The sequence below is a fragment of the Rousettus aegyptiacus genome, unplaced genomic scaffold (assembly GCF_014176215.1).
Source record: "Rousettus aegyptiacus isolate mRouAeg1 unplaced genomic scaffold, mRouAeg1.p scaffold_m13_p_9, whole genome shotgun sequence".
Lineage (NCBI taxonomy): Eukaryota > Metazoa > Chordata > Mammalia > Chiroptera > Pteropodidae > Rousettus > Rousettus aegyptiacus.
In genome coordinates this window covers 58,161,381-58,180,957 of record NW_023416312.1, presented here as the reverse complement: position 1 = coordinate 58,180,957, position 19,577 = coordinate 58,161,381, and the positions used below count along the sequence as shown (strand labels likewise).

The 19,577-nt window shown below is 36.0% G+C and overlaps 1 protein-coding gene across 2 annotated transcripts in view; it reads left to right on the top strand.

The window, feature by feature from the left end:
* PCDH19 (protocadherin 19) overlaps nt 1-19,577 on the top strand; it is a 112,221-nt gene that overhangs the window by 57,587 nt on the left and 35,057 nt on the right. The window contains exon 4 of one of the 2 annotated variants that reach the window (XM_016131514.2): nt 3,743-3,915. In XM_016131514.2, coding sequence (XP_015987000.2) covers nt 3,743-3,915 — 173 coding nt within the window. The remainder of the gene's footprint in view (nt 1-3,742; nt 3,916-19,577) is intronic. The other variant, XM_016131513.2, reaches the window with a different exon arrangement.

Here is a 19,577-nt window from a genome sequence, read left to right as displayed (position 1 = left end):
TGGCATTCCCTGGGTATGTGGTATCACCTGCTAGGAAGATATGACCTGTTTCCTTTCAGATTACTCTTTTGTAAAGACTTCTAATATTTTAAAGCATATATATGGGTCAGAATTTGAATAATATTTATTTATCAAACATTTTCTGAGTAACTATTATGTGCAGAGTTTTATTTTAGGTGTTTTAAAACAAATTCATCTTTCCGTTGGCTACCAGACTAGTAACAGAAACATATGTATTCACAATATCATTGCAAACGGGGACCACTAATTTATTGTCCCACAGAAGTTGGTTTACAAGTCTTTTGTCTCCCAAGAGGTACAAAAGTAATAAAGCAAGTGAAATCAGCATTTTTAAATGACTGGCATAAATTGCTATTTGTTTTGAGTAAGTAGCCATTTGCCAGGATAGTTTACAATTTGAAGTATCTTGCTCACTGAGTCTTAACAGCCTTATGCAAATCCATTCATTAAACCAATAATGTCCTTACAGGATCAGAATAAGTGGTATTTAGTTTGTCAGATGTGCAAACTGATCTTTAAAAGAATTAACTATTCCAATGTTTGATGGAGGAGGATTATACCCCTTGCTTTTTTCTTTCAAGAATGCTTGACTCTCATACTCACATTACTAGTCCTTTAGATGCTAGTAGCCAATCCTTCACTATTTCATTATTCTCTTCTTTATACCTAAAATCCAAATCCCTGAGGTGGTTTATAATATTCAGATGCATAAAACTAATAATCGATTAAATTAAAAAAATAGGGTAATCGAATTTTTAAAAGGTCGATCCAAAACCAATTAGGAGGAGCTACATAGAGATCCCTGGCATCCAACTCACAGCAATTAAACATTATATTTACCTTGAAGCTTTTGAGAAGTCAAGACAAAATGGTAAGTATACCAGAACATATAGCCTCATTTTAAAGTAAAGAAAGAATACTTATTTGATGGGAAATTTTGTTCTTGTTCTTGAATTTTAAGAGAAATGAACATAGTAGACTGACTATAGTGTTTGGAAGATATAGAAATTGTCTTTAAATATATATTTCCTATATTAATCCTATAAAAAGACTATGGACATAATATTTAGTTGTAACTCAATGAAAACATCATATAGGGTAATGATCAGATTAAATGATAATCATTTATTGAGCATTTATGTATATCTGGTACTTTGTGAACAGTGTCTCACTGAGACCTCAAAATGGCTTTGTGAAGGAGGTTTCAGCAAATGTATTTTACAGACAAGGAAATCAAGGCTGAAAGACTTCAGCTATCAGGATCAATGTCCCATAGATGAAATGGCAGACTATGGATTATCACTTGTTTTAATGACTCCAAGTTTAGTGCTATTTTCACGATAGTCTAGAAATCTACTATGTCATGGGAATAGAGTTTAAAGAACCTAGAGTAGTGATTCTTAACTGGGGGTCATTTGGCAATGTCTGGAGACATTTTTGGCTGCATCTTCTGGGAGGGGCATTATAGGCATCTGATGAGTAGAGGCCAGTAATACTGCTAAACATTCTGCAGTGCACAAGGTAGCCCTCCACAACAAAGAATTATGCAGCCTAAATTGTCAATAGTACCAAGGTTGAGAAACTTTGCTCTAAGAGATGGTTAATTGCATTGTTCTTAGACTATATCCCTCAGCATCATATATCTAAAGTGAGTTTTGACAACTTCTGCAATGAAGTCAATTCGGGTCGAATTCTTGGGCTTAAAGTAACAATTTTGTATTGTGGACTAAAGAAATTTTCATATGCTTCAGATACCTTTGATGCAGGTCGAAAAGTTAACATTTATTGTAAAAATGTAGAAACAAGTAATATCATTCAGGCAGGCCGTTTCCTTTTACCTAAGGTGTGGAAATCCACATGGACAGGACCAATTTTTTTCTTAAAAAACAAACTTTGAATCTGTTCAAGCTGTGAGATTAGTATTAATAAGAAACCCCAAATTCTGTGCCATAAAGCAAGAAATGGTGACCACCTTTAAAGAGTGTGTTTCCAGTTGGTCTTCTTGACCATAAAAGAGTTATAGGATGATTTGTTTTTGATTTGAACTGCATCCTGGTAGCTGCATGACATAACTTGGAGGAGCTGAACAAGTTGCCCTGTTGAGTGATATTAGTTTTGATACAGTTGATACTTAGTTATCCTTTTTAAAAATAACTAACAAACAGGTCAATGATTTACTCCTACACTTCATTTTCTTATAATTATGTCTTTCCAGTTAATGGCCCTTTAATTTTTTCTTTCATATTCAGGGAAGCAAGCATTCTACATCTAGGTTGGTCATATGTTAAAAATCTGTTGTTATTCCTTTGTAGAGAATGACAATGCATCCATTGTGTCCATAGTATAGCTCTTCATCATATGTACTGAGTGTTCGTATAATAGCCTCAGAGATCCAGGCTTGTGGATGTTCAAGGTTGAGCAGATCAAGTGAGTTTTCAGTGTTATCTCCACAGGGCTCCCTTTTCAGAGATATAGTAGGTCTGCTGGGACTTGTCCTAATTCACAAGCATGCCACTTTTCCTTGTTGAGACAACACCACATTTTCTTGAGTATGCCTTTGCTGCTTCCTCACTGACTAGGGAATGAATTCACTATTCACTAGGTGTTTCAGATGCATAATTTATGATCCATGGTGTAGCACAGCTGCAGATTCTGTCAGGATATATGAAGTATTAGAAATAACAGATGGGACCTCTATGGATATACCTTATGTATTATTATGTAGTTCTTGAGAAATGGTGTGGGGTTTTTGGATAGTACGCTTAATGCATTGTATGGTGGTCTGATTTAACAAGTGCAAGAAAAATTTACCCTCCAACTCTTGAACTGAAAGTTTCCATGTTCTTAGGATAATTATACCCATGGTTTTATTAGAGCCCACTTTTTGTTCTCCCTGTTATCTTACCTTCTGTGCACCAAGGCTCTCCCTTCTCACCTCCCACCTCTCCATTTTTTCTTTAAATCTATCCTTCTGTCTCTATCAATTAAAACTGACCTGAGTTCTCTGATCCTGATAATCCTTTTTATTTTAATTGCATTATCTCAATTACTGCCACTTTAATTTTTATAGTTGATTAGTAGGCATCTTCAGAGAGGCAGTATACATAGCCGTTAAGGGTCCGGGCTCTGGAGCTAGAGTGCCTGGGTTTGATCATGGTTCTGCTATATTTTTTCAGGCTGTGTGACATTGTGCAAGTTATTTAACCTCGATGTGCCTCTGTTTTTTTTAAATCTGTAAATGGTCATATCTACTAATACATTTTCTCTTATATATCTGTTAATATGCCTTTCTATTATAAAATTGTGATGATTAAAAAAGTTAATACATGTTAAGCACTTAGAACAGTGACTCGTGCATGGTAATATCTCAGTAAACATTAACTATTATTATTTTACTTTGATTATATAAGAGAAAAAAACCTTCTGAAATGATTATATTCTTTGCAGGTGGTTGTTTCGGATTTGTGGCTTCTTCTGCCTTGCCTGTAGTAATGCATTGAAGATAAAGTGAATGCAAGTATTAACTGCATCAGCATCCAAGAATGGAAACTTCCCTGCATGTTAAGTTCCATTATCTTTAAACAGAAATTTCTCTTCCGTCTATGCTATTGGACAATCAAGTCACGGTTGGCCTCACCACAGAGCTGACATTATCCTGGCTCTGAAAGATATTTCAAATCATTTTATCACAGTTATAAATTGTCACTCTTCTTTAATCCAGCAGCTCCACCTTCAAGGACTTAGAGGGCAACAGCCTGAAGGATAGTGGACATGAGGAGAGTGACCAGACTGACAGTGAGCATGACATCCAGCGGAGCCTCTATTGTGATACTGCTGTCAATGATGTGCTGAACACCAGTGTGACCTCTATGGGATCTCAGATGCCCGATCATGGTAAGGGCTGATTGGATGTAAGTTGCAACTATAGATTCCAAAGAAACAAGAATGTTCATAGGTACACTGTACTACTTTACTGCACTGAGTGTGTTGTCAAGATGTGCACTATGCTCATGCTTTAGCAACTTCTACAGGGTTTTGAGATCTCAAGATACCTAACCAGATTCTTTTTTACCCTTCCTGGGTGGATACCCTAAGATTGCATAACGTTCAGGCATTTTAAACCTGACTACATATATATTGCGTACATTCTCTTCAATAATAACTTCACTGAGCACACAGTAAATGAGCAGATGCCTTCTCACCAGGAATAAATGTCTCCTTTTGCTTTAGTACATGAATTCAACTGAACAATCTAGTTGCATAGAAGACAGCACTAATGAGACCAAAAGAGTGGATTTTATTTTCACATCAGGCTGGTTAACTTTACTCAGAGAGACTCTTTTCTCTGATCACAGATTGTATACTTCTTATGGAGAAGAGAAAGTACCAGACTTCCCTTTATGTTTATGGAGCTGCTATGCCAGATCTCTAATTACCACACAAATGCATGCCATTGGTCATAGGAGAGACCAGGGTGAGAAAAAATGACTGATTCAGTATATAACATTTTGTGCATACTTCAAAGTACATGTCAGGGGTAGCATCCTCATGTATGAAGAAGAGTCTATTTATTAGGAGGAACTATTTAAAACTGTGTTATGCATAAGAGGGTATAAAATAGCAGAGTTCAGCTATGGGCACAAATGCTATTTTCAGTGTTTTACTGATGCAAACATACTAAGTGAATACCCTGTCTTTTTCAGTTAAGAACTACGAATTCAGCTTAGTGTTTAGGCTCAGTGAAGCTTCAGAATGCTTGACTATATCTTGAGAGAAGTGAGGTGCAAGCTCAACTGGAAGCCCCACTGCTAAAAGACTTAAAGATGAGAAAACAAAATATGGTGATTATGTACTGGTCTTCAAGCTGTTTCATTTCACTGTCAACAGCATTAAATGTTTTGTTTCGGTCTTGCGAATGAATCCAAAAGAAAAAAATGCACAATCCACAAAACAAAATGTTTCCATGGAAAACAATTAGTTACTGTACATTTTATTAAATTGTCTGATCCACACCCTCCCCAGTAGACTGAAGTGTCAAAGTCTATAATACAGAGAGGTCACTACTGATTGTGCACTGCTGCCTTCCCTAATTGGCAAGTGGTGATATCTGCAGAGATAACATACTTTCTGGACAACCTTACTAAGACTAAGATGGAAAAAAGGACTACTTAATTATCAGAGGGTTAGCAATGTGTCACAGGACACAGGCTGATATGTATCATTTACTGGTCTTGTGTATCAAAGAAATACTATTTTATTTTTATCAGAAGGGGTTTTAGTTAGATGCTTTCTAAAATAAAATGACTTTATGAAAGGAAATAGTCATAATTGATTCTCACTTTATGCCTTGCTAAAACAGCATTTGTTTTAATTTCTTGTCACCTTTCTCTAGGAAAACAGTATCAGTGGACTGCAGCTAGTTTTTCTGAGGGAATGTTCCTTACAAGTAGGATATATTGTATATATAAATTTTATAGATTGTATAATAATGAGAGTATTCTAAAGCAACTGTGTGACGTTATTCCAAGACTCTCCTACATATAAGATGAAAATTACACACATACACAAATTTTTTTGCTGTTCCATTTGGCAGCACTTGCATATTTTTTTCAATATTCGATTTATATGTATGTATCTTTATTGTTTTCATTATTCTAGCAGTGGCTGAACCTTAAATCAACCCTTGGGTCTGTCCTTTTCAATTTTGTCGAGTTATTAATGTTCAGATACAAAGGGAATTCGGGCACTGCTTACACCTTAGACTCTTCCTTAGGATATTGTAGTACTTCTGAGATTTCCATAATGATACTTAATTATTGTATCTCAAATCAACTCTAGGCTAGCTACCCAGATTGTTTCAACAAGTCACTCAGGTTGATTTTAGCTACCTCAAACAACAGCAATAATTTCAACAATTGAAAGTTTTTCCTTTGATCCTAAGGCACAGTGGTTGAAAGGCAAGCACTGAGTTAATTTACTGTGCATGTCTGATCTTGTAACTGTTCTAACTAGAATGGTTCTAGTTAGATTTACTCTAGGGCAATATGATATTGTTGATTTTGAGGACTACCAATTTAGTAAACTAAGGAGGAAAAATGAAATCTTCTCTGGACTCAGACTGCCACTGAAAGTCTCAAAGTTTCCTAGAGGAAAAAAAAACAATTCAAGGTCTCTTCAGTTCATAGGTACTGTCATGGTCATCTCAAACCCAGTGTCCTGAAAGCCTGGAGGTTCCAGAGCTGAATTATTCTTGAGGTTTGAGTGGATGTCTCTGGAGAAGAGCAAGGGTTACAATGACCTTGTCAGAATAAATCTGATCCTGATGATATTTATTCTGATTCTGTTGGAAGCACTCCAAAGTTGGGCCAAAGATACCCAATAGAGTGTACCTTACACCTTTGCTTTGGGAAGTTCGGCTCACCTTGGATTTTATTTCTGTAGCTCTCTCTGTGATGTTTATAATTTGGATATTAGCACAGCATTTGTCTTTGCACATATGTGGACACAATTGATGTGGAGTCTTAGAGTTCTCAAAATAAAGATAATTTTATGCATTGGTTAATTTTTTTTTCTTGAGCAGAAACAGGTTGTTCAATGAGCTAATATCGTATTACCAGTGTTTGAGGGAAAGGTACAAACTATATTTGCTCTCCCTTTCTGAGGCACTTGAGGCCTATGCCAAAAATTTCTTTGGGCTTTGGTCTTACAACTTTAGCAGAATGTAACTTTACTCATCATGAATGTAAAGGATGCTTCATGATTCTCAGAGTAAAGGCTTAAATCCCTTAATTTTCAGTAACTCTTCTCTGAGAACATTTCTAGAGATGAGAACACAGAATTACTGTATTCAACCAAGTAAGGAGAATGTCTGGAAAGCATTTGTATTCCCAGGCAAAAATTATAGGTTTAGCCACTTGACTCTAGTTTGTGTTTTGATTGCATTTTATTGCCCCAACCAAACACATGTGTGAGCTGGGAGCAGGTGGAGATAGGAGGGAATGACAGGAATCTGCTTTCTGGATTATTATATATCTTGGTATTACTCTATATGCCTAAAACCAGGTCAGTAGGTTGATGAACTGGCTGAGCTAAATTTTCTGGTTGCCAGGTGACTGAATTACAAAATCATTTATCATCTGCAGTTTCCTTAAATTAATATGTCTCAGTTTGTCCCCAGTACTGTAGCTCTTGTTCCCAGAAAAAATGATAGAAAATTCCATATATATATGAGATACTGTTGGATTGTACACTTGAAACTTATTTGATTTTATTAACCAATGTCAAACTAATAATTTTGAATAAAAAAAAGAAAATTCTTTATCCTATACTTTCTATTGGCATATGACACTTTTTGGAATGCTATCTCTCTGTAGCTCTCAGAGTGCCTTGAGAACAAATACGTGTTGTCACTCAGCAGATTTTACCAGCTGGTTTGGTTTCTGAGGTGATTTGGTGCTGAGTTTGGGAGTCATACTCAAATTCTTTAGCCAATGCCTTCCTTCCCTGAATTTGAGTTATTTGGATTATTTACCACCTCTGGCAGGGACAAGAAGTTCGTCCCATGTAATTGCTGCAAATGGTCTCTAAGAAGAGAAATTGACAAGTAGGGTGGTCAGATGTGCCAGAAGTTCATGAGTTTGCTGTACAATTGAGGGTATCATGGGGCTTGAATCTCTTCCTACTAGGGTTATTTCTGGGTTGAGTAGTGGTAGGTTTAATAAGCTTCTGTCTCTTCTGTACTTTTCATGAATATTTGTGATGATGTGAATATTCCCATTACGTTTGCTCAAATATGTAGTATTGGTATGAAATTGGGGTTTAAGAGATCATGTCCTAGAACTGTACATACTAGTCCCAGGCTCAACTAATTTGTTTCAAATCACACTCAATCTCTCTTACTTTATGATTTGAATTATTGATTATAGATTCATCAGCTGAAAAGATAACTCTAATTGCTCTAATATGCACCTAAATTGGAGTTCACTGCAGCACTGAATTGGTTTTTCTTCCATGCTAATTGATATCAAATGGAAGCAACATACAGAAATTTGCAATAACACTTATCTGCCTTTCACGTCCAAATGCACCCAAATGTGATATGATTGCTTTATTTCTGGAAGTGAGGGTTCTTCTGCATTTTACTAACCTTGTTTATTTGCTTGTTTCATCACCTGAATATTACTTAACATGTTTGTTGTGTAAAACATGGATTTGAAGAACTTGATCTGTACCTAATGCAACTGCTGTTACAAAATAGACATGAAAATGTTCTGTAGGCTGCATACTATGCATATTCTAATTTCAACCACAAGTGTATTAAGATATTTACATTTTCATCACTGTACTGACAATATGTAATCTCATTTCTTCTAGCTTTTTAATGAAATTATAATTCAGTGACTGAACATCTCTCCCTTATTCTTTTACCTATCTCCCTGACTAACACCTCGTCTTACTAAATTTTCACTCATTTCAATTAGTCTCTTGGCAAAATAGGAAGTTTTCAATGGAGAAGAGTTTGTGACATTGCAAAGCAGTGTGCTGCTGGGCTCCAGAAATGGTAGCATGGACCAGATGTTTATAGAGTAATTGAAAATTCCATTTTATCAGAATAGCATTTGTTGTCAAAAAGTTTTATTTTTACTTCAACAAAGAGGTTGATTAGATCCCCCTGGACCCAAATTAGCATCTTTGAGGGTAGACATACTGTTTTGTAATTCATGTGGTTATTTCTCCCCTGGTTTTCCTGATATAGAATCTTAAAATGTCTTTAGTCTCTTGCAAATATACTAGGTGAAATGTTTAATTACTTGAACACAAGAATGTATGTGTATACAGTGTATATGTGTGTGTGTGTTTGTGTGTGTGTATATGTGTGTGTGACTTTCAGTTTTTTTTCCTCATCTTGCCTCAGATATACAATATTCCAATGCCAGGCAGGAACAATCCAAGCACAGATATATATCATTCATTTATTCAGCAATATTTTTGAGTGCCTACTATGTGTCTGGCTCTGGGAATTGAATATGTCAACTTTGCTATTATTGACTGTGATGTTATTTTTTTAGCTTTGCTTATCTGGGGTTTACAGAGGTGACTAAGGTCAGTTCATAATGAAATGAACAATTCTTTCAGATTTTAGATATTATAAGAACATAGCTCAGGACTATTAAAAACCTAATTACTATTGTTCTAATAAAGCAAGAGAAACAATAAAATTTATAATCAAGATCTTATTTTTATGAAGAGTATCATGAAAGAGCCTTCCTTGATGTTCTCATTTGAACAGTGCCACAATGATAAACATTCTCTTTTTAAATCTTTGTGCTCTGAGATTGAACTTCCTGCTCACTTTTAGTTCATGTCACCATAAGATGGTAAGTTTAATTTCTGACATGCCCAGTTACCTTGTTGGTCTAGAGTCACTTAATGGTACTCAATGCCTAGTTTCCCTTTTCCTGTGATGTCCAGGAACTCTATCCATTCTCAGTCTCAGCAAGGACTGGGCAGGTAGGAAGAGTGGTGACAGGTGGGTGCTTTTGTTTATTTTGACTGCATTGCTGAATCAGATAATTAGACTCCTTCCAAAATATTATTTGCATTTTACTGGCAAGACAGTTGCTAGAATAAAAATTCATTCTTAACTAATGGAAACCTCCATGCCATTAGTAGTTGTTTGATAGCATTATTTTGTCATGGACCCTTTGATCAGAGAAAATTTTTTAGGATAGTTCTGTTCATCTGGCTTGAAATTGGACCAATGAAAATGTTTTCCTGACCCACTTGAAATTTTTAGTTGTCTCATATTCAATATATATTTTAAAAGTTATTATTAGTAATTACCTGTGGTAAGAGATTCATTATTTGTCAGAAGAATAAATGCCAGGGGCTTTCCTGACTGGTTGACACTAAAAATTTTCTAAATTTCTAAGCATTTGGAAAGCATTGGAGGATGGAGGTGATAGAAAGAGAGCACACTGAATGATTAAGAATTTTATCCTCTAGGAGTTTATGGCCCAATAGCATAAATGGTCCAGTATGGAATACACTGCATAGGATCGGTGAAGAAATTAATTAAGATTATTTGAGCTGGAAAGCAAAATGCATTTCAAAGGGCACTTTAGTGTAATGAGATTCTTTTGGAGGAATAGTAGAAGCCAGGCTCAGATGTAGTATGCTAGATAAAATTATGCTCTATTTGGGTGATTTGCTAGGTGAATGTTTTCCAATTACTTCATGATAGAGCAAGTTCTGTAGGCCGTGATAAGCAGAGACACTGCCAGTAGGATAACTGAAGAGAAGCAAATTGAGTTGTTTTATAGTGCTAGATCACATGGGTTGTTTTGCATACTCAAAAAGTCCATGGAATTATTGAGACAATTATATTCTTTGGGTCTCTCCATCTATTTAACACAATTTCTGCCCTATCGTAAGATGGTTAAAAACCATAAATAAACTATCAGAATGGGAAAACATGAATCTAAGCTTGCCACTTAAATATTTATGAAGTGCTTTTTCCTGTTCATTCTCCCTTTAACTCCCTTATTATGAAATAAATATGGGGAATTAAGTCCAGTTATAATTTAAAAAGCAATTTCAGGAACACCAAAATCTTGTGTTGTTATTTCTTTATTTTGAGGACAAAATACTTGTGATATGGCTTTGCTCTCTTACCATAGATGCTTTTTGTTATTCAGGGTCAAGTCATTGCCTCAAGTATTTTTGGACAAGATGGCTCATTGTCTGTTCTCTTTGGGCTAAAGGAGGCTAATTTGACACATTCATTTTGGAAATACAGCTTTTTGATATGAAAGTCTCAATTTCTCTTCCTATAAGGCTTACCCCTAATAAAACTCCAGGCATGAAAAAATCACCAGGCACCAGATTGAAAAAGCTTTGAGCTGGCCTTTTTTTTTCAATTACAGTGGACATTCAATATTATTTTATATCAGTTTTAGGTGTATAGCATAGTGGTTAGACATTTATATAATTTATGAAGTGATCCCCACCCCCGATTTGTCTAATACCCATCTGGGAATATACACAGTTATTACAATATTATCGACTATATTCCCTATGCTTTACTTTACATCCCCATCACTGTTTTGTAACTACCAATTTCTACTTCTTAATCCCTTCACTTTTTTCACTCATCCTCCCAATCCCCCTCTCATCTGACAACCATCAGTTTGTTCTCTGTATCTATGAGTCTGTTTCTGTTTTGTTTGTTTGTTTATTTTGTTCTTTAGATTCCACATATAACTAAGCTAGCCTTTAAAGCCATCAGAAAGGTTGCTTTTTAGAGGCTTACACACAGCTCAAAGTGGGTAGACAAAACAGATTCTTTTACAACTGGGAAGAATGAAGCTTTATAGACCAATTAATTTGCCATGTATAGGGAATATAAAGCAGTTCCCCCATAGCATAGATTGAAAATATTATCCATGAGATACCAGTCTCTAGAGTTGTTTTGGAGCAAATGCTTAGAGGCTGGACATTTGTGTGCAGGTGACAAAGGCAGAAAGTTATTGCAAAATTTTAGGTTTAATGGTGAACACTAGACTTCACTCCAAAACATGCAGTTCGAAAGATCTACTGTGTAGTTAGAAGAATATGTGATATGGTGTGTAGCAGAGGTGATTTGAAAGGCCCTGAATCCAGAAGGCACCAGAGGAATTTATCAGAAAATGAACCCTTTGTGGCTGAATTTATTTAAAGTTTTGTCTCATTGAGGTGGCCTCATGAGAACCGGTTTGTTTTTTGAGAGTTCCTGGTAATCAGAAATAGTACTTCTACTCCATTATTCTCCACAAGAATATAGACTACAAACTTGTAAGCTTTAAATCTGAAATAATAGATGACATCGTCTTATTCTTAGCTCTTTTAACCTTAGTAATATGCACTTTAATGGCAAATAAGACACTTTAGTTACCTGTTTTAGTGTAACAGGAATATTGTCAATTTGGCGGAAGTTAGAACCTTAAAAACATGTTCATCTTCCCTTACCCCAGTTAGCTAAGCCTTAGGTTCTTTCTAATTCATGGTTTAGTACCTAGATTCAAGTCATGCAGGAGTGAAATTGTTTTAAAATAAACATAACCTAATATATTTCTTCCCTTTTAAATAGATATTTGTAAACAAACATTATTGTAATCACCTGCAGAAGCTTGATGCTCTTGGTTAATTGCAGCAAGGCAGCTTCCCAGCCATAAGTTTGCAAATCCAAATCCAGTGCCAGAAATATATTTTCCAGTTTCTGTGTGGTCATTTTCTTCACCTTTAAGCTCACATATTCTCTTCCTTCTATCCTTCCCTTGGATAAAAATAGATGTTTGACAACTTGCTTTCTTCCCTCCCTGTAATGGCATTTCGAACCTGTATGAACAATAGAATCTTTTCCTTTTAATACATGCAGAAGAGAAAAAAGAGGAACGTTATAAGTTCCAATATATTTAAACTGATCAAACTGTTCCAAGGCATCACCACCTGCTGTTTTTAATCATTAATGAGGTCGTCATTTGCTCTGATCTGGAAGGTGAACTAAAAGAATGGCTTTGATTTTCATTTAATTTAAACACCAGCTTATTGGAAAAAAAGTGCCACTAGCTTGTAAGAGTCAGTTTGTCCACTATTCATAAACCAAAGCAAGTCAGTTGCAGAAGCTGAACCATCATTCATATGCAAACAGGAACTATTTTAAACTTGGGGAACTATCGTTATTATCATCACTAGCTAGAAAATTTTATCCTTTTTATTCAAGGAACCATTTTATTCCAGAGGCATACTTCATATAAATATCTGTTCCATTTTTTTTTCTGGAAGAAAAACTCATGCACCAAGGGTTCAAAGACTATTAATGTCAGAACACAAATGACAGTAAAGTCCAGAGTGAAGCACAAAGTACAAATTCTTTTGCTTGACCTACTCACGACCCATGAAACTGTACATTTTGGAAGTTGAGTGACTATCCTTAAGTACCCTATTAAGTTTGGTTTTTCTTACACTGGATGATTTTGCTTAGTGGCAAAGTGAGAATTCAGAAATACAGTGTTTATTCACAAACTGGATTTTAAAGATCTGGAGCCAGACCTTTGTGCCAACTGTCAAATTAGAAGATTTCATTATGCCTCTTGGAGCTTCTCCAACACTTTCAGATTTATAATTGATGCCAACTGAAGTTGAAGACAAAGAAAGCCTTCTTTCTTTTATGGCAGAAAACATTACCTTACTATTAGACCCTAGTTAGCGATAGGGTAGGTGTATGGAATCATACTAGCCTGCTAACACAGCAGCTGAGCACTCCCAAATTCAGCTTCTAATCAATCTATGCAACTCAAGAGTTGCAAACAGACTGAGCTGCTGGAGCTGGCACCAGGAAACCATCATTACAAACTAACAACCTCTTATTAACCTTTTGGTGTTTCCTTTGTGATGCTAATTAGAGGCCCATAAAACTATTTGCTTTGGATCTTTAGTTTAAAATACAATTTTCAAAAGAAACACAATCCACTTTAAGATTTCCGTTAGTGTGATATTTCCCCTTATGAAGGAAAATGACTGACTTGCCATTTAAGTAAAGTTTGTGTGATTAATCTGTAATGTTCCAGTAATTAAAATGCCAGAAAAAGTTGTTTCTGCAGTTTGTATAATTTACAATGCTCTCCAGATTCTGGTGGTACTGAAGTAGGAGGCAGATGTTTCTATCAACATTACAATGTTGGTAGTCTAAAGGCGCCCATTCCTGGGCTTAAGTCCTGTCTGCCAGACTGCCTGTCTGCCTTTTGGTTTGGACTAAATTACTCTTGATTGCCTGAGGGGATTAAAGGTGTGTTTTGCTTCCTTTCTGCAAGATAATCACCCAAGGAGTGAGCATTGTACTGTTGGGAGAGGTGAAGTCTTCTATATTTGAGTTGTTTAGTTCAAAAAGGTAGGTTATCAAATGGACCCATTTAACATTCAAACAGATGGTTATGATAGAGAGCAGTATTCTTTGATGCTGTAGTTTCCCATCCCACTCTTTCTTTGATAGTTTCCACACCCAGAATTAAGTGTGAGAGCATTCCGACATAAGTGTTCAAAGCATGATAGACCCATGTCTTCATCCCGTGCTTTTATTTATCCATCTACAGCACCTCTCTCATTTGTCCTTAATAAACATTACCTAAAATAAATGACTTACATGATCCTAGAGAACAGTCTTTAGATGAGGAATTGGCTGTCGATTAAATGAGATTTGCAAAGTTAGACATTGTTTTATTTGATTTAGAAAAGTGCAACTTCTTCTAGAAGCCTAATATTAATAATTTAGGATCCTGTAGAGATTAAAATACCTAGATCAGAAAGGTAAGCACAGAACCTAATATTCTATTTGCAGCATTACTGAGAGCCCCTTTACTATCTTAAGTTTTCACTGTTGTCAGTATAGAATGTTTAAAATCCTGAAAAGTTCTCCAAATCATTGTGATAGAGAGTTCATATTATAGTATATAATTTATCCCTTGCAGCAACCCTGAGAGGGATACAAGCATAGAATTCTAACAAGGTAACAGAGGAGTGACAACCATTTAAACCAAGACTCAAAGTTAGAATCTTAGCTGATTGAGAAAGGTAGAGAAAGTTAGAATGAGGATTTAATAGATAAATGAAATAAGATATAAATATCTGTGGTTGAAACTAAGTTTGGCAGGGACATGAGGGGCATAATCCAGACTTACTTTAATATGTACTAGCTATCTAATTCTCATAGGTCAGCTTGAGAATTTTAATCATCATTAGTTTTCCAGACAGACATTGTACCATCAATTCAAGTTCCAACTAATATGAGCAAGTCCTATTGAATCAGTGCAATTACTACTACCTTACTCCATTCTCCTCAAGATTGGCATCACTAGTCAGCCTGTAGATCCAAAGGCAAGCATATAGCATCATAGTGACTAAGAGTACAGATTTTTGAATGAGACAAATTAAAATACCACACTAAACTTTACCACTTCAAGATATTGACCTTAGCAAATTCCTTATTTATTACTCAACATTATTATCTGCCAAATGGGAGTAAAAAAAGAGAAAGAAATTACTTATCAGGGTGGTTATGAGGTAATCCAGGTAGAGCACTTAGTGTACCTCCTGGCACATAGTAAGTACTCAAAAAATTGAAAGTGCAGTTATTATTACAGAGATTCAGTCAGTAAAATACTCACTTCGTACTACCCCACTATCCGAAGCCTCTCATCTGTTTGTTGCTGTCTATGATACCTTTAACAGAGGATCAGGAATTTAATTTTACAATTATGGTTCAACTTTCAAGCAGTCTTTGGGAAGAGGGAATGCATTTATTCAAATTCAAACTAACTTGTAAATAGCTGATATTAGATTATTTCTCAGTTTAGAATTTGGTGGTGGTGGTGGTGGTGGTGGTGGTGGTGGTGGTGGTGGGTATGTGTGTGAGGGGGGTGGTTTCCAGAATATAGAATACTAAAGGGAACATTGGATAGTTATTTGATTTACCCACTGTGAGATAGCTGAATGCTGAAAAGCTGCCATCAGTATCAAATCATTTTTCTGAATTAGCCCAGGCTCCGTTTTGATTAATTACAGGATATCCACTAAAGATTCCTATGAAACTTTGAATAGAGGTCCATGTAATCTACATTATAAAATGTACATATTCTTGAATACCTATGAGGAGATAAGCAAAGCTCAAGTATTTTTCTGGTGGCATCAACTCTGCATTGCATTTCTATATAAAAATGTGCATATCCCAATCCCCAGAGTCTTTATCCTTCTTCCCTATTCTCCCTTTCACTGCTCTTAAAGGGCTAATGGGTGGCAGATAATATTTTTATTCTTTTTCCCCCTACTTCATGACCAGACTTTCATTAAAAAATAAATGAGGAGATATATTTTTCATTTCTAGTTTTCTTCTAAAAAAGTCACCCTGCAAAAGATCCTCTCTATTCTTTTTTCCTGCCAATGGACTGAAAAATGCCCAGCTCCTACCTGAAAGATCATATCTCCTTGTCATATGAATAAGCTTACAGCAGGTACATAGGGACAGTGTTACCTGAGTAATGATGGGAATTTACCTGCCTTTGGATTTCTGTCTCTTTTGTACTGGAAAAAATAAATTTGTTAATGATAAAGAAAAACTCAACTGAAGCCCCTTATATGTTCCTCTCTATATAAATGCCAAGAGAAATCCACACAGATACACAGTTAAGATGTTAAATTTTTGTTTTATTCCTGTCTTGCTTAGAGCTGTTTGTCTTATATTAATGTAAGTCAGGCAGCTCATCTTCACTGGTTATAATGTGTTGAATTTAGCAGACAGACTATGATTTTGTGGTGTAAAATGCTTTGGCTTGTAACAGACCTTATGACATGTTTGTGTTTGCCAACAAATAGAGATGGAGAGAGAGAAAGAGGGGAAGCAGGAAGGGAGAGAGGGTACAAGAAGAAGAAGGAGGAGGAGGAGGAGGAGGAAGAGGAGAGGAGGGGAGGAGGAGGAGGAGGAGGAGGAGGAGGAGGAGGAGAAGACAGAAAGCTCACACCTCAATAATAAGCAGAATCCTCCTCCTCTCCCGATCCCTCCCCTCCTCCTCCTCCTCGCTAGGGTTGTCTTTCTCTCCTCGCTCTCCTCCTCTCCCTTCGCTCGGAGATGGAGAGAGAGGAGCTCTCGGGAGAACTGGGTAATTTAGGATACCCAAAAAAGAATTTCTTAGATTCTGAGGGAAAAAACTTTAATATCTTGAATATAACATTCTATGATCAATGTAACTGGAAGTGCATGAATTTTACCTTCTTAACATCCAAACTCATGTGCTATATGCAAAATAATAAAAGATAATAAAGCCCTAAAATAACTTAATTCCACATTGCCCTGGGGAAAATGCAAATTGTAGTTTTCACTCTATTATTTATTCATCATAAAGCCCTGGATAAGACAGTAACCTCTCAAAATCTCAATTTATGTCTTTATTGATGGATTGACAAGCAAAGTTGCAATAATATTCCTTGGATCAATACCAAAGTGATATTTATATGTGTATAATACCTTTTCTTAATACAATATAATTGTGAATTAGATACCTAGTTTTGATTTCTGTGTCCTTCCCCTCCCTGTTCTATTGACCTGAGAACTTTACTTTTAGCACAATCTGGTTTAACAGAGAAGGAAGTGACCTGAGAGCCAGGTACCTTTGATTCTCCTCATATTTACAAATTAATAACTGTGTGACTATGGTTGTCCTGGCCAGTCTTTAGGTTTTTCATCTGTAAAATGGAGGATACTGGTAGTACCTATTTTATAGGTTAGTTATAAGAATTAAATCAGGTAATGCATATAAAACACTTAGAAAAGTGCCTACCCTATAGTAAACACTCAAATAATAGTGGTAAGATGAAGCTGATGAAGTCATTCTCCTTGATTTACTTTCCCTCTTCTTCACTCACCGATATCCGTTTCTCACTTTAAAATCTTCAGCAAAATTTAAGTCCTATAAGAAGCCTTTCTTGACTAATAGTTTGTCTTGACCTGTCCTTTACTTGGCACCTCTTCAACACCTATACACATAGTTTATATCACATTAACTTGCTTTTGGCCTATTTTTTAATGCAATATGAGAGGATTAGTAATTGTTAAGACCCTTCAACTTCTAAACATTTTTATTCCACATTTTGTGTTCTGGACATGATCTTTTCAGATTCCTGAGCACATAGCCATTTGCTAATGGATCTGTAATGAATGCCATACTCAAGTAACAGATGGTATGGTGTGCTTGCTTTTAGGGGTAATCACTTTTTCATCTTAATTTCCTCCCTTTGGCATTCTTTTATTAGAAGTTGCTCAATGGCAATGTCATAAAACATCGAGTGAAAATCAAACTGAAGTAGCAGGTCACTCATCTATTTCAGAAGAAAAAAAATAGGGTTAGAAACTAAGGGCCAGTGAAGTTCTACCAAGGGAATACCTTTTCATCAGTATTAGGGTCCAAATAAGTCTAAGGATACAAAGGACTTAGATTGCTCATTCCTCTTAAGCAAGGTAGCTATTCCTAACTGTTAACTGTCTCCATTTTCCTTAAACAAAATTTAAGATACCCCCTCCTTGGCTAACATATCACACCTTTCACAGTCAGTCTGTTCTTAAAATCTAACACTCGAAGCCAAATCTCATGTCCTTTCTTCTATGGAGTCAGTTGTAAACTGCTAACTTTACTACAGATTTTCCCGGCCCCTTCTCCTCCCTCTCTCCCTCTTTCCACACACTTTTTCCCCTCGAAGTTTCTTATTTAGTTCTTCTTCCAGCCCTCCCACTTTTAAGCTCAGCCTTATTCTATCCTCTTGCATCATTACATTTTACAGAAAATTAAGATCTTTTCGATGGCATAAAGTAAGAATTTTTTTGGTTGTAGTGCTTCAGTGTTCCCTTATGGAAGATTTTTACGGCTTCTTTTCATTTGGTACAGTTGTCTTCTTTGCTACTTTTTCCTGCCTCCCACACAGCTCATGGCACACTACTATGAATGGACAAGACCATCAGTGAACAAATATTGGTCAGTCTATTGCTTTCAACACTGCCAAACAACAGATGTCATCCACCAATGTTTGATCACCAGGGCAGTTCTTATCCTCCCCATTTTACAGATGCTAGAGGCAAAATGATTTACTCTAAATCAGGGCAAGGATCAAAAGAGAGTTTATATTTCTTGGATTTTTTATGTGACTCCAGGGCATCGTTCTGTTTTTCCATTTGAAATCTCAAAGTCTATTAGACTGGCGGGAAGTTTTCATTCTTGTTATGAAAAGGCTACTTCCTCTAGTTTAAAAGAGATGTTGATTAGGGAAACTGCAATAGAATATAACAGTGAAGACAGAAAGATCAGGGAGTCAGACGCATTACTATGAGATGGAAGGAAATAACTGGTGTGCCTAACTAGCCCAGAGGGCATGTTTGATAGCACCCAGGTGTGCCTACAGTGTTGACAACTGTTTAGATATTGGCCTTTCACTTTGTTTCTTACATTTTACTCTCTGAGTTAGCCTGCTGTGTTATCTGTGTCACTGGCAATTCTGTTGACCACAACCTTCAATCGAATCACAGCTTGAGTCTTCTTGAAGTTTCCTTCCCTCTAATTTGCTGGTTTCTTGCTCATGTTGGGGCTTAAAACTTTTTCTTTCAAAAAAAATGCCTCATGTAATACAAGTCATTAGCTTGTGTTTCCCTCATCGTTTCCTCTGATCTGTTGTATTTTGGATTGGATGTTTTCATTAAGATAAATGTTAGAAGTTTTATCAGGTGGCTCAATTCTTTTTGACTTATTGGACTGTAATATGCTGGGGCTTAGTCAGTTTATATTGGCTTTTTCTTTGTAGTACTGTATGGGCATTCTGGTGACAGCCATTTCTAAAAGGTGATCTAAAAAATATTTTTTACATTGTTGAAACACCGTATGATCGTTCTTCACTTCCCAATAGCTATTGAAGTGTTTCCTATTTTTTTTTATTAAGGTTTTTGTTGTGCAGGGGAAAAGACCTGATTCAGGCATCTGGATTCA